The sequence below is a fragment of the Porites lutea genome, chromosome 13 (genome assembly GCF_958299795.1).
Source record: "Porites lutea chromosome 13, jaPorLute2.1, whole genome shotgun sequence".
Taxonomy (NCBI): Eukaryota; Metazoa; Cnidaria; class Anthozoa; order Scleractinia; family Poritidae; genus Porites; species Porites lutea.
The window spans coordinates 11,108,875-11,122,914 of NC_133213.1; the positions used below are offsets into that span (position 1 = coordinate 11,108,875).

Consider the following 14,040-nt stretch of genomic DNA (forward strand, 5'->3'; position numbering starts at 1 on the left):
TTAAAGCTATATGCGCAAGCCAGATTAAGGTTAATTGACAGCTGTCAAAATGGGACCTGTACAGACCACTATCAAAAACTAATAACTTGGACTCAGATCTGGCATTACGCCACTACAAGCCGAACTGAAATGTCTTACTCACACTCACAGTCGACGGTCCGTTTTGTTCAAATATTCGCCATTCTAATGAAGGTCAATTGAAAGCTGTCAAACTACCTGACTGTATCACGGGCTCATTTTTCTACCCATTGAGGTCACGTGTTTTTTTTTTTTTGTTTTCCAGCAATATTTTATTTGATCACAGGCTCTATCCATCCCAGAAAATTTTGCAATCACGTGACCGTGCACCGACCGCCTGACAGTCCGTACCACAGGCATACCACACTTTCTAGCTACAATAGTTTGGGAGCCTGTAGCCTGTTATTGTACATCCATGTGACCATCCATGTTATTCAGTTGACAGCTGTCAAAACAGTTTATCCGCTAACCATTACCGCCTGACCGTATCGCGCGCTCGGGAATAGACCCATTGAGTTCGAGTACTTTTTTGAAATTATCCGCTGACAAGTTATTACTTTTCAAATGATCGCAGGCTCAAGTTCAATTTTTTTTAAATGCATGTGAAATAAGTTATGTTCATGAGCTGCACCATTAAAATTTGGATTTCAAACTGACCTCGGACGCGAAAATTCATGCAGGGAAGGCAGTCGCTTTTGACTCTTCTCACCATGGTCACGCGTTGGTCATGCTCTTCTTTTCATTTTTATGCTCTGATTGGTCAAAATTTGACAGGTGAGTTCATGCGGAAAATGATGCAGCATCTGGAAACTTGTTTTCTGATAGCTGAGGCTGACAGAGTTTTGTGTCGCCAACTTGTCACGTTTTTAACTGTCTTTTTCCACTGGATGTACAAAATGAATACAGCGGCTATCAAGATTCTTCTGTAATTCATGGCTGGTTTATCTATTGGATTTATGGTTGAGGAATGCGCCGCTTGTCAAAATCCTCGGAAATCCAATTTCGTATGGCATTGTTTTCGTTTTTCACCTTACTTGATGCATAAGAGGGTTTAAAAGGCGCTAGTGATTCTGGTCTCAGACTTGATCGCCTTCCGGGAGCTGCATCTGGACTGGTAAGCCTTTTTTTTTTTTTTTTTTTTTTTTTCAGGTTTTCTAGGGTCGAGCGTAGTTTATGCGGCTAGTGTATGCACGAGACAATGATCTGACCTTCAATAGTATCAGGTTTGATATAAGCTTACAGAACTTTAAAAAGCCTTTAGACATTTGCAATCACGTGACCGTACACCGACCGCCTGACCGTCCGTACCACAGGCATACCAATGTTTAATCTCACACTTTCTAACTACAATAGTTAGGGAGCCTGCAGCCTGTTATTGTACATCCATGTGACCATCCATGTTGTGATCAGTTGACAGCTGTCAAAACAGTTTATCCGCTAACCATTACCGCCTGACCGTATCGCGCGCTCAGGAATAGACCCATTGAGTTCGAGTACTTTTTTGAAATTATCCGCTGACAAGTTATTACTTTTCAAATGATCGCAGGCTCAAGTTCAATTTTTTTAAAATGCATGTGAAATAAGTTATGTACATGAGCTGCACCATTAAAATTTGGATTTCAAACTGACCTTCGATCGTCCTGGACTGATTGAATGAGTGCAATTTGTCTTGCAAAATTGTGAAAAACTGCAGAATTATAACTTTAGATAGGGCAAAAAAAAATCTGTCCGAGGTCTGTATGATAAAGAAAAGCGCCTCACAGTACTGCTTACCTCAAACGTGATGTATAAAAAGTGTATTTAAAAGGGTGGCTTACACGCCACCAGATTTGTCACCAAGATTTACTTGTATCAAAAAGTAAACTTTTCGGACACACAAAATCCGGCCTGATTTCTTATTTTGGCCTCCCTTTTAGACAGAGGAATGCAACGTGTAAATTTTTGGCTGCCACTGAGGACTATCGTGTGTCGCATAAAATTGTATTTCGGGGCCGTCCAATTATCCAATTATCTAACGGAGTGGTCGGAGAGACTATGAATTAACCTTATAAAATGAAGGTGGTGTAGGTGGGCGACTGGGTTATTTTGTTTGGGAAGAATTTGTTTTCAAGGGCTAATCTACTGTGATTGAAGGTGCTTGCTGTTTTTGGGTGTACTTGTGAGACTATTAACTTGATTTAAAACTGATTTGTTTGACTCCTGGACTTTCAAATTATTTTTCTCTAAAATCAGTTAGCCTTTCGCTTAAAAGTCACATGAATGTGCCTTAAAGTTAACTGATCTGTGAATTACAAGTTTATTGCTTGATTTAAATTATAAATTTTTAACGGGAGCTTCGCTTTTAGCCCTGGCTAAATCTATATATCACCACATGATAAATATTGCCGTCTAAAATGAGTAACGAACTTAAGTTTTTGTTATCCTGAAAAGCTATCCCTCATTCTTGAATTTTTTTAGTACCACGAGCTTCGCTGTTGCCCTGAAAGTATCTTTTAGTGGAAGAAAAAGAATTTTTCTGTTCATGGAAAGTGTCCAAATTTCTCCACGCGGCTTCGTTTGCGAACGCAAGGAAAGTTAATGTTAGTGAATTTCAGGTTAAAAATTAGGACAGTCTGGCACTCCGACATCGAAAACCGATCGTCTAATTTTTCTCACAAATAAAAAGCTTTTGGCAGGAACAATCTACTTTAGGTTTCTTCTCTAGCTAAAAGTTATCCATGAACAAAAAATGAAAGCAACTGATTTTTCAGCTCTTGCCACGAAATTAAGATTTTGGTCGATTTTTCCTGACAGTCGCTCTTAACCCAGCCCACCGAAAAATTTACAATGAGTTGCAAGAAAATGAACGTCATGATCATAACACTCTCGTTCCGGAGATTTCTCCATTACTGAAAACGAAGTACGTAAAGCTGCAAATAAATTAAAGAGTAGTAAATCACCATTTTCGGATAAAATTAGAAATGAAATGACAAACGCTAGTCTCGATACTATGATGCCTGTATGTGACATATTATTTAATTCAATTTTTCCTCTAGGTACCATGCCTCAGACTTGGTATGGTGGTGTTATTACTCCAATCTATAAATCGGGAGGGGCGTAATGACCCGGCATATTACCGAGGTATCTGTGTCTCCAGCTGCCTGAGAAAATTGTTTAACCAACGACTCCTCGAACATGACATGTCTTTAAATACACTTCACCTTCACAGAACACGGCGTTGGATTTCTTGTACAGGTAAACACTGTCATGGGCTGCCGTCCAGTCTTCAAGCAGGCTTATCATCATCCGCCTAAGGGCAAGTCCATTTAACATCACAATTATACAGGCCTACCCCCCTACCTCGGACTATGATGATGATACAGTTGAGAACTTCTATGACCACCTGCAGGAAATCTTGGACCAGTCCCCTAAGGAAGACATCCTTCTTGTGTAAGGCGATTGGAATTCCAAGGTAGGAGAGGATGCATTCAAAACTTGGAAAGGCACTTGTGTACGCTACTGCAACCCAGAGACAAACGAGAGAGGTCTAAGGCTCCTGGAGTTTGCTCGCTACAACCATATTGTGCTGGCGAATACACTTGGCAAACATAAAGTATCCAAAAGATGGACCTGGTACAGCCCAAATGGAGAATACCATAGCCAGACTGATTATATCATGGTTAGGAGGCGTTTCATGTGGAGTGTAAACACCGCAAAGACAAGAACTTCCAAAGAGCTGACGTAGGACGCGACCATGATTTAGTGATGATGTCTTTTCGGCTGCGTTTCAAGAAGATAAAAATGCAGGGCCCCACAAGGATTAAGTTTGATCTTGAGAAGCTCAAAGACCCTCAAGTTGCAGATGCCTTCCAAGCAATGATTGGTGGTAAATTTGCACCACTTATCTTGCTCGATGCAGATGACACAGAAGTGGACACACTAGTGAACTGAATTGACTGAATCAGCTGGTGAAATCTTAGGCAAACGCAGAGCAGTCAAAAGACCGTGGGTCACAACTAGCATACTGGATCTATGCGACGAACGAAGAGCACTGAAGAAGGGGAGACACGAAGCAACAGAAGGGGCAAGAAAGTACAGGGCAATTAACCAGGAAATTAAGAAGAGCAAAAAAAAGGCAAAAGAGTCTTGGATTGATGCACAGTGTCAAGACATTGAAGATCACATCAGGAAGAACGATACCAAGAAGGCATATCAGCTAGTTAAAACTCTAACTAGCACAAAACAAGGAAAAACCATCACCATACAGGACAAAGACGGGAATTGCCTCACTGAAACCAACGACATTCTAAACGGGTGGACAGAATACTGTGCGGAACTGTACAGCCACACAGTCGTAGGTGACCCTGAGGTGTTGACTGTCCCACAAGTTACCGACACTGACAAATACCCAATCTTGCGGGAGGAGGTCGAAGCAGCTGTAAAATCGCTCAAGAAGGGAAAATCTCCAGAGATAGACAATATCCCAGGGGAGCTGGTACAGGCGGGAGGAGATGCCGTGATAAGTGCCTTGCATAAAAATTTGCAATAAGATTTGGCAGAGAGGAGAGTGGCCCATACCATGGACCCAGTCTCTTATCATCACAGTGCAAGAACTACCGTACAATCAGCCTTATACTCCACCCAAGTAAAGTCCTGCTGAAGGTGCTCTTAAATAGGCTGAAGGCTCAGGCAGAATCAATCATCGCGGGAGAACAGGCAGGTTTCCGATCAGTTCGCAGTACGGCAGAACAGATCTTCAATCTCAGGATACTGTGCCAGAGGTACCTCCAACATCAACAAGGCCTGTACCACGTATTTATTGATTTCATGAAGGCGTTTGACAGTGTATGGCATAAGGCCCTTTGGTCTACTATGAGGCCTTATAACATCAACGCCAACCTAATCCAGGTCATTGCAAACCTCTACAACAAGGCCACTAGTGTATTCTACCTTAATGGTGACATAGGAGACTGGTTCAGAACTACAGTCGGAGTCAGACAAGGGTTTCTACTCTCACCAACTCTTTTCAGCATCTTTCTGGAGAGAATTATGACTGACGCTTTAGAAGATCAACAAGGAACAGTTAGCATTGGAGGGAGAACAATTACCAACTTAGGTTTTGCTGATGACATTGACGGCCTGGCAGGAAAGGAGGAGGAGCTAGCCTACCTGGTGGATCGCCTGAATAAGACCTCTGCAGCCTTTGGCATGGAAATCAGTGCGAATAGAAGACCAAACTGATGACCAATAACGCGAATGTTATCAGCACTGACATCAGAATCAACGGTGAAAAATTGGACAAGTTTAATAGCTTCAAGTATCTGGGCGCAGTCGTCACAGATCAGGGTTCCAGGCCCGAAGTACTGTCCAGAACTGCACAGACAACAGCAGCACTAGCGAGGCTGAAGACCATCTGGAGTGATAAGCGTATCTCTCTAAGCTCAAAGATCAGACTAATGCGCTCCCTAGTTATCTCTGTACTAATGTATGCCTGCGAAACCTGGACATTGGCAGCGGACATCCTGAAAAAATTGCAGGCCACTGAGATGAGATGCTTTCGGAAACTGCTTGGCATCTAATACAGAGATCACATCACTAACGATGCAATCAGAGACAGAATTAGGCAAGCCATTGGGCCCTATAATGATATCTTAACCACGGTAAAGAAACGCATGTTAAAGTGGTTTGGGCATGTATCAATATCATCAGGGCTTGCCAAGACGATTTTACAAGGAACAGTGCAAGGAGGGAGAAGGAGAACCGACAAAAGAAGCGTTGGGAAAACAACATCGCTGAGTGGACAGGGTTGAAGTTTTGCCATGCCGTAAGGGAAGCTGAAAACAAAATAAAATGGAGGGGGAGGGTTGCAACGTCAGGTGTAGGTGCAGGTGCACCTTCACAAATTTCAAATTGGCTTTTGCCAAATAACTGCACAGCAGAACACGTATTTGCACCCCGAACCTTGATAGCTAAGTACGTTCATAATCACAAGGAAAAGATGTATGCTTGCTTTGTGGGTTTCAAAAAAGCTTTTGACTAGATCTGGCATGTCGGGCTCCTGCATAAGTTACTGCAAATTAGTGTTAGTGGGTGTTTTCACAACTTGATTAAAAGCATTAATTTATTATTCATTCAAAATATTTCCCTGATTCAGATTGGCTAAAAGCACACGCATAGTTCCCCATAACCAGCTACTGATGATTCAAATTTGGAAGAATTTTGCGATTAATCAACCGATGACGTTAAAAGTGCAGCATTCTTGCAGGTTAATGCACCGTTAACCAAGAAGACCTGGGGACGAGGTTGAGTTGTTTTAGTTCTGAAAAAAAAAACTGTCCGACATTTCATTCGTTTCAAGAGTAAGAACTAGCCGAGATAATAGCTAAAAACATGGCAAGAACAACAAGAAGACAACTCGAAAGGCGACATCTGCTATTTGGAGAACGTTATTGCAGCTGAACAACCTTAAACGTGCGCTATCGAAGATGAACTTAACATCGATGGAAGTAAGCTTGTTTTAGCTATGTTTTTAAACTAGGAATTATTTTGAACGAATAATATAATAAAACAATTATCACATTCGGTTTTTGTATCATATGAAGAATTATCGAGATCTCGGAGGGTGCTATCCGCCGAATTCATTAATTGTTAAATATTTCAACTCTACAAGCGCAATCAAAATTTCCCAAAAGCAAACACGACCCTTCCGTTATCCAAGAGGTGTGCGGCAAGGCTGTATATTAAGTCCATTGCTTTTTAATCTTTATATAAACGACCTGCCTTCCGCATTTGAAAATACGTTATCTGATCCTTTTGCTTTGCCAAACGGTGCAAAATTAAATTTTCTTAAACAAGATTACAAAATTGCCTTCATTGATAAGCTGTCTTCCCACTGTTCTTCGTGGATGATGTAAAATCAACCTAAAGAAAACTAAGATCATGGTCTTTCAGAAACGTGCTAGGAAAAATGCTGAACTTCGCTTTCCACAGATGGTCAAATTGTTGATGTTGTACAAGAATACACTTATTTAGGAACTCGAATCTCCTCTTCAGGAAATTTCTGTGTCAGTCACCGCGCACGTGAAAATATCAAAGAAAAAGCCCTTCATGCCCTATTTAGCACGAGACGACATACGAATCTCAGCAAACTAAGAACATCTCTTGCTTGTAAAATATTTGATACGACAATCTCTTCTATTCTGACATATAATAGTGAAATTTGGGGCATGTATACCAAACCAGATTTTAAGACCTGGGACAGCTCACAAATCGAAAAGACACACCTCCAATTTTGCAAACGTTTTTTCAGAGGTAAGCAACAAGGCTTCTAATTTTGCTTGTAAAACTGAACTTGGTCGCTTACCTTTAAATATCACTATCAATCAAAAAATCCTTAAGTACATTGTATATATTAAGTCATCTTTCGTTGAGCAATCTTTTTTTAAAGCCATTTGATTTATACTGAAATGGTAAGAGTAGCTTTCGCTCTCCTTTGATGGAGATGTCAGAGTATTTCAACCTACCTGACTTCAACACTGATTTGTTCGATACCTTCACAGTAAAAAACTTCGTACGTTTAAAATAAGAATGTATACCATATTGGCAAAACACCCTTCACCACTCGCAAGACTAGAATTTTTCAGATCTTTTAAAGGCGATCATACCACTTTTAATTACTTAGCCGTAACGAGAAGAACAGCTGAGAGAAAGAAATTAGTAAAACTGCGAACAAGTAACCACAAACTAATGATAGAACTTAGTACATACAATCAAACTACCAGAGATAATAGGAATTGCCCTTTTTGTTGATCCAGTCAAATAGAAGACAAAATTGTCTTTCCTTTCAATTGTTCTAAATACTCATGGGCTTTGATTAGAAATAACTTTCACAATTAAGTTAAGATTCTGATTCCAAATATTACCAAGTTACCTGTGAACGGTTTGATCAATGAACTGATGAACACATCTAATTACCATATTAATTTACAATTCAGGAAATATATTTTATCTTGCTTTGACTTTCGCGAGGAATTATTAACAAAGTAGTATAATTGGCCAGTGATTAAATTTTAGTTCTTATTCTTAAAAATGATTATAAATAGCTTTTGCATTACTGTATGTACTTGTATGGTCCTGCAAATAAAGCTTGTTGTTGTTGTATCAGATATTTCCATCGCTTTCGTTTTGGGCTTAAGGGTGTGCCATTAAATAATCGATAAATCCTTTCAAATATGAATGACGCACAGCCAATTTTAAATTCAAAGAAACAGTGGTAAGCAACCTGATGAATTGCGAAAACAATTTGCTAGAAAATTTTTGCTAACAAGATCGATCCTGGACATAAGTGAACTGATGGAGGCTCAATATGGAAAATGGTTAGTATGATGTTATTTTGGTCTCCTGGCGGAATTGATAAAGAAGTTACCTTTATTATCGTGGATGTGAAGTATTTAATCCTAATTTGTAGTTTTTATTAATAGTTTGTAATTATATTTAGCTTAGTCAGGACTAGTTTTAATTAACAATTAATGAATGAGGCTGAGTAGCTTATGAAGAATTATGGACATCGAGGAGGGTGTTATCCGTCGAGGCCGTAGGCCGAGGCGGATAACACCCTCCGAGATCTCCATAATTCTTCATATGATACCAAAGCCGAATTCAATAATTGTTTTATTATTCATTCAAAATAATTCCTAGTTTAAAAACATGGCTAAAACATGCTTACCTCCATCGATCCATCGATGTTAAGTTCATCTTCGATAGTGCACCTTTAGGTTTGTGCAGCTCCGCAAATATTCTCCAAATAGCAGATGTCGCCCTTCGAGTTGTCTTCTTGCAGTTCTTGCCATGTTTTTAGCTATTTTTTCGCCTAGTTCTTACTCTTGAAACGAGTGAAGTGTCCGCCATATTTCAAGTTCACAAGAAAAACAACTCAACCTCGTCCCCAGGTCTTCTCGGTTAACGGTGCCTTAACCTGCGAAAACGCTGCATTTTTGACGTCATTTCCTCGTTAAACACAAAACTCTTCCACATTTGGTCATTAGTAACTGGTTATGGTGAATTAAAGGGTGCTTTTAGCCAATCAGAATCGGGAAAATATTTTGAATGAATAATAAGTATTTTTAACAAATTTTTATATTTCTTTTTTATATAGGGTCTTTAAGGATATCAGTTTTTGTAACCGTAGGAGTTACCCTAGCTAAATAAAAGTATCTTCTTCTTCTTCTTCTTCTTCTTCTTCTTCTTCTTCTTCTTCTTCTTCTTCTCTCGCATTTCTGACTAAACAATGCATGTCCAACGTTGCCTTGCACATCACCAATGAGTGACCGAAATAGATGGTAGCCAAATACGGAGTACTAGGGCACTCTATACTAATTTCATTGTCAGTTTCTTTTGTTGACTTGTATCTATTTGGCACCTTATTGTGTTACATACTGTTTCACGGGTTGAGGAAGAGTAAAGTCGCTCTATACCCTTAGTCGCAAAATTCAGGAACGCATTAACCTAAGCCAAATTTTTCGTGTTTTGCGCAGTGCGTGGAGTTCTCGATACGATAAACAAGCTAAAAAAAATTAAAAACACGACTGTGAGCCCAATTTGTCATCCGTGTTATCAATAGCTAATTAAATGGTAAACTAATAAAATTAGGGGAAAATTTCACTTGTGTTTTGTCCAAATTCTGATAATTTCCCTCGCCTAATTAGCGGATTAGACATCGAAAATATTGATATTATCGGAGTCCGGCTTTGGGTGAGTTCTGTTTGCTGGTATACCAAATAATTACAAATCTACTTTGGAATGAATTTGGCCACCGAATGGCCGTTTATTTGATCCAAGCATGTGTAAAGCTATGAAAATACAGACCGACAAGAAGATTATCCCAGCAAAGGTGAGGGTACACCTGCCATCCGGAAGAGTAAAGTGCACCAAAACGGAAGGATGAGGAGGGAAAAATGTTTTCTAACTTTATTGTCGCAGTGAACAGAGAGGCTAAATGCCTTGCTTTCGCCAACGTTGATTAGACACATTAAGCATAAACTTTTTTTTTCTTTTAAAAACAAATTCACTTATTTCAATAGACACACCATAGGATTTCATACATTAACGTAAATGTTAAAACTACATGTTTTGTCCATTGTTTTATTGACCCTGGGAGTAAGAAGAAATCAAGCAATGATCGATATCAGTTTAAATGGTAACAGGACATGGGGAGAGAGGTAATCTTAATTTGTAAGAATGCTTCCTTTGCATATTATACTTTTCAATAATCAAGAAGCGTCCATAGCTCGATGGTTGCACGTTTCACATTTTCATTCCTTAATTTTCCTTTTCTTCATGACATTTTTTCCATCCAGTCGAACAACGCCGGGAAATAACTGCTTCCTTTCAAACAAAGAGAGCATACACATTAACACATACTGTTCCTCCATTGTCTTCTTCGCTAAAATTCACCAAGTCCTCACCGTACCACAAGAGTAATTCCTGCTCTGAAGATATCCAGTTGGGAGTCGACAGAACTGACAAGATCAGCTCTGGCGAGACAGAGTTATATCCGGGAATCTTGTACCACTCTAAGGAAGGAATCGTGAGGAATTGTTTCGGTGGCAGAAGAATCCGATTGGCAGTGGTTGTTATGGTAACGCTGACTTGAGCCTGCATCTTGTCACCGCAGCCCCAGTAAGACCAATTAGAGGTGTGACGTGTATCACAGGACACGTATCCATACAGATGAACGAGCTTAATGGCAGCCAATCTACTCATTGGAACGTAGAATCTTCCGAAGTGGTTGTTTTTGGCCCCAAAACAAACTGGTGACGAATTCAGCTTGCGCCAGCGCACTGAAAGAAAATAGAGAAAAGAAATATTCACCGCTTATGCAAACAGGAAATTATGTTCCTTAAACCATTCAGTACACTGAATTGACAATAATAAACAATAGGAGTCCAAAGATGGAACCCTGAGGCATTTTAGAAGTAATGGCAAGCTCTTCAAAGGACTGAGAATTGATGCAGATCAGCTGTTTTCTTTCCGAGAAATAGTCCTTAAGCTTTGGAAGGCTTTCATGGCATACGTAATAATAATTTAATTTATTACTAATATAAATGTCGTGGTTAACTGTGTCAAAAGCCTTATTCAGGTCGATGAACATGGAACCCACGACTGGGCCCTTTTCGCATTCATGAGACTCTCATCAGCGAGAAGTGCGACAGCTGTCTCAGTTGAGAGCATTCTTCCAAACCCAAGTTGCATTTCGCGAGAGGGTGAAGGTAATTTTCGGAGGCTACTCCCCCAGGGAACTACTTAGTAAAGTTTTACCAAAGAGGAGCTGTCTAAGGATCCAACTCCTTACCCTTTTATATACCATTTTAAAAAGATATACCTCCCTTTAAGAAGTGGTACCACTCATAAACCCACTAACCAGACGTCTCCTTATGAGTTTTATTTAGCGTTGGAATTAAATTCTACAGCCATAAGGTGCGTCTGTTCAAAAAAATTTAAGCAAAGGCCCTTTAAATACAGTGGAACCTCAATTCCCTTGGGACCGACGCAAGTGACCCTTGAACAAAAATTTGTTGGAATAATTCTCATTCATCCATACAGTGTTGCCTGTTTACCGCAAAAAGCTACGACACTTATATTTACATAACCTAAGATGCACAAAATGTTATGAGAACATTACTTAGCTTAATGGAAGAAAATGAAATGGAATATACGGAGGCTGTCGAAGCTGCCGTCAGTAAGCGAAAATAACTTTTGAACAGTCTGTTTGACCTGAAAGATATTCCCAAAGACACATCGACTGAAGACGACAACTTAACATATGAGGCACCAAAGAGAAAGTTTTGCGTAAGTTTGAACACTTGATCAGTTGAAACATTTTTAAATAAGATCTGCAATGACTGACTTCATATGTTACTAAACGTCAGGAGCCAATTTCCATACTCAGTTGTAATATTGCGCTTAATAAAGTTGGGAAATTTCAGGTTGAGAAATGATGATCAATTACTTTGAACAGAAATTTGTTGGAATAATTCTTTCTCATCTGTTCAATGGTGAGGGCAATTTTGGGCAACCAATGTGCAACATTGCTGTGAGTCAATAGAGCTTTCCGGGCGAGACATCGACCAATTAACTGGTTAATTATACTCAGAGCCAGAGTAGTTTGCTAGCCCCTTTGCAGCTAACGCAGAGCAACTCTGAGTTATTAAAGAGTAGCTCCCAGCAACATTGAGTAAACAGAGAGTACTTTTGAGTTCTGTGAGTAGATCATGATCAGTCAATTGTATTTCGTTGAGTGCGCAGTGAATGTCGGGTGTGGGTGTGGTTTTTGTAGACTCTGAGGTTGATGTGACGATTGCTTATCTCTCAAATGCAGGTGAAGGTTGACAATACATGCTCAACCTCACACGCTGGCGGCTTTGTAAGAAAACGTCTTTGGTACGTGTTTTGACGTTAAAATGCACATACTTACTATCCGATGTTACTACTACAGGTTAGCCTCTTCGTACAAACACGTTTTGGGTACGTCTTTTTTTGACAAGATGTTTCAATGTGTATGAGGGGACATAAAATTCACTTCCACATAAATACGACTTGGGTTTCTTTTGTTAATAAAATGCTGGTAAATATCTTTCCACCAAAGTTCGCATGCGTACTTAAGTAAATATTCGCATAAGTTAACAGAAATTCTAGTCCCACATATGTGATGACAAGTGTTTAACGTCCTGTTGTAATGTGCATGCGTGCTCTCGTGAGGGTCCGTATGAGGGGACAGAAATTCTACTCCCACATGTGGGCGATTTGACAAGAGTTGACTAAAATAAGATCAAAAGAACTACATAATGAGTAACGGCCTACTAATCATCCTATGCTAATTAATGATACATGAGTCAGTCAACCACTTTTATAGTCATAGCAACTTTGTCCCGACCATTTCAGACCCTTTCCGAAGAGGTCCAGCCTTTTCCGAAGAAATTCCCACCCCTTCCACGCAACCAAGCGCGATTCCCACGCCACCTGATCACGTGACTCCACCTCCAAGAGCGATCTCACGCAACTCCACGCAACCAAACCGCTGACTGCAGGCTCATAAAAAACGCTGACCGCTGACCATTGTGTAACGCGGGCTTAAAACAAGAGAAAGCAGTTTGCGTTTAAGGGTAGCTTTACGATGATAGGTAATTAGCAGAGAATACCACTTCATGATACACATTACCATTAATTAACCCGTAGAATCAAACTCTATTCTGCGTAAATCAATCTGTCTATTCATTACCCAACAAAATAAATAATTATTCGGGAAATTGACGGATTACTTAGGCTATTCTTTTAACCTATTTTTATTTATGACATCACCGAAACGGTAGATCCACAAGATCTACCCTGATCCACCAGGCTCAGAACCTCGCTTTTAAAGACTACTCCTCCCGCCCCGTGTTTTGCTCACTCTTCTTTTACGGCTGGAATCAATCAAAGAAATGCTTGAAGTAGACTAAGCCGAGCAAAAAGAGTAAAAGAGTTTCTTCACGCACGGTCGATAGACTTTTGTGATCATTTTACTATCTGACTATCGTAAGACACTGAAGAATCCAAGAATTGACAGTAACACAATTCAACCAACCTGAGCCGGCTTCTCTCTTCACGCTGTTTTGCGAACCAAAACGGCAGCAATTTATCTTGGCTTTATCATTCTTCATTGCAGATCCTTCTTCAACGCTGTCTTCTACCTGTTGAGGGATTTTCTCGCCCAAAAGTGTGAAAACGCCAAAAGAAAGGTCAAACAGGAAGACTAAAGCCAACTTCATCGCTATATTGAAGATGCGAATCGTGTACGATCGAATAGCAACTGGTAGATCGGAATTCATAGACGCCTGTGACAGCTCTTTTTGATGCGGACGTCAACAAGTTTGCAATATGTCCAGAATTGCAGGTAGCACTGAGGAAGTGGCGAAAATGGTAAATTTAGCGACATTTTATCAAGAGTTTTCTAGATACTGTGAGTATTATCTTGACAAGAGGGACCGAATATGCAAGGGGGTGATG

General features: G+C 40.0%; 1 protein-coding gene across 1 annotated transcript; it reads right to left on the reverse strand.

The window, feature by feature from the left end:
- Positions 1-10,083: 10,083 nt before the first annotated feature.
- Positions 10,084-13,812, reverse strand: LOC140923759 (uncharacterized). The gene is made up of 2 exons (XM_073373832.1): positions 13,619-13,812; positions 10,084-10,835 (listed from the first exon to the last, which is right to left on the reverse strand). Exons 1-2 carry the CDS (start codon positions 13,800-13,802, stop codon positions 10,384-10,386), a joined length of 636 nt encoding a protein of 211 aa, XP_073229933.1. The 5' UTR covers positions 13,803-13,812; the 3' UTR covers positions 10,084-10,383.
- Positions 13,813-14,040: the final 228 nt, after the last annotated feature.

Excerpts from the sequence above, each read along its gene's own strand:
- LOC140923759 (XM_073373832.1), bottom strand. The coding sequence starts at position 13,802 with ATGAAGTTGGCTTTAGTCTTCCTGTTTGACCTTTCTTTTGGCGTTTTC. Across the intron at positions 10,836-13,618 it reads GAAGAGAGAAGCCGGCTCAG|TGCGCTGGCGCAAGCTGAAT; the intron begins GTTGGTTGAATT and ends ATTTTCTTTCAG.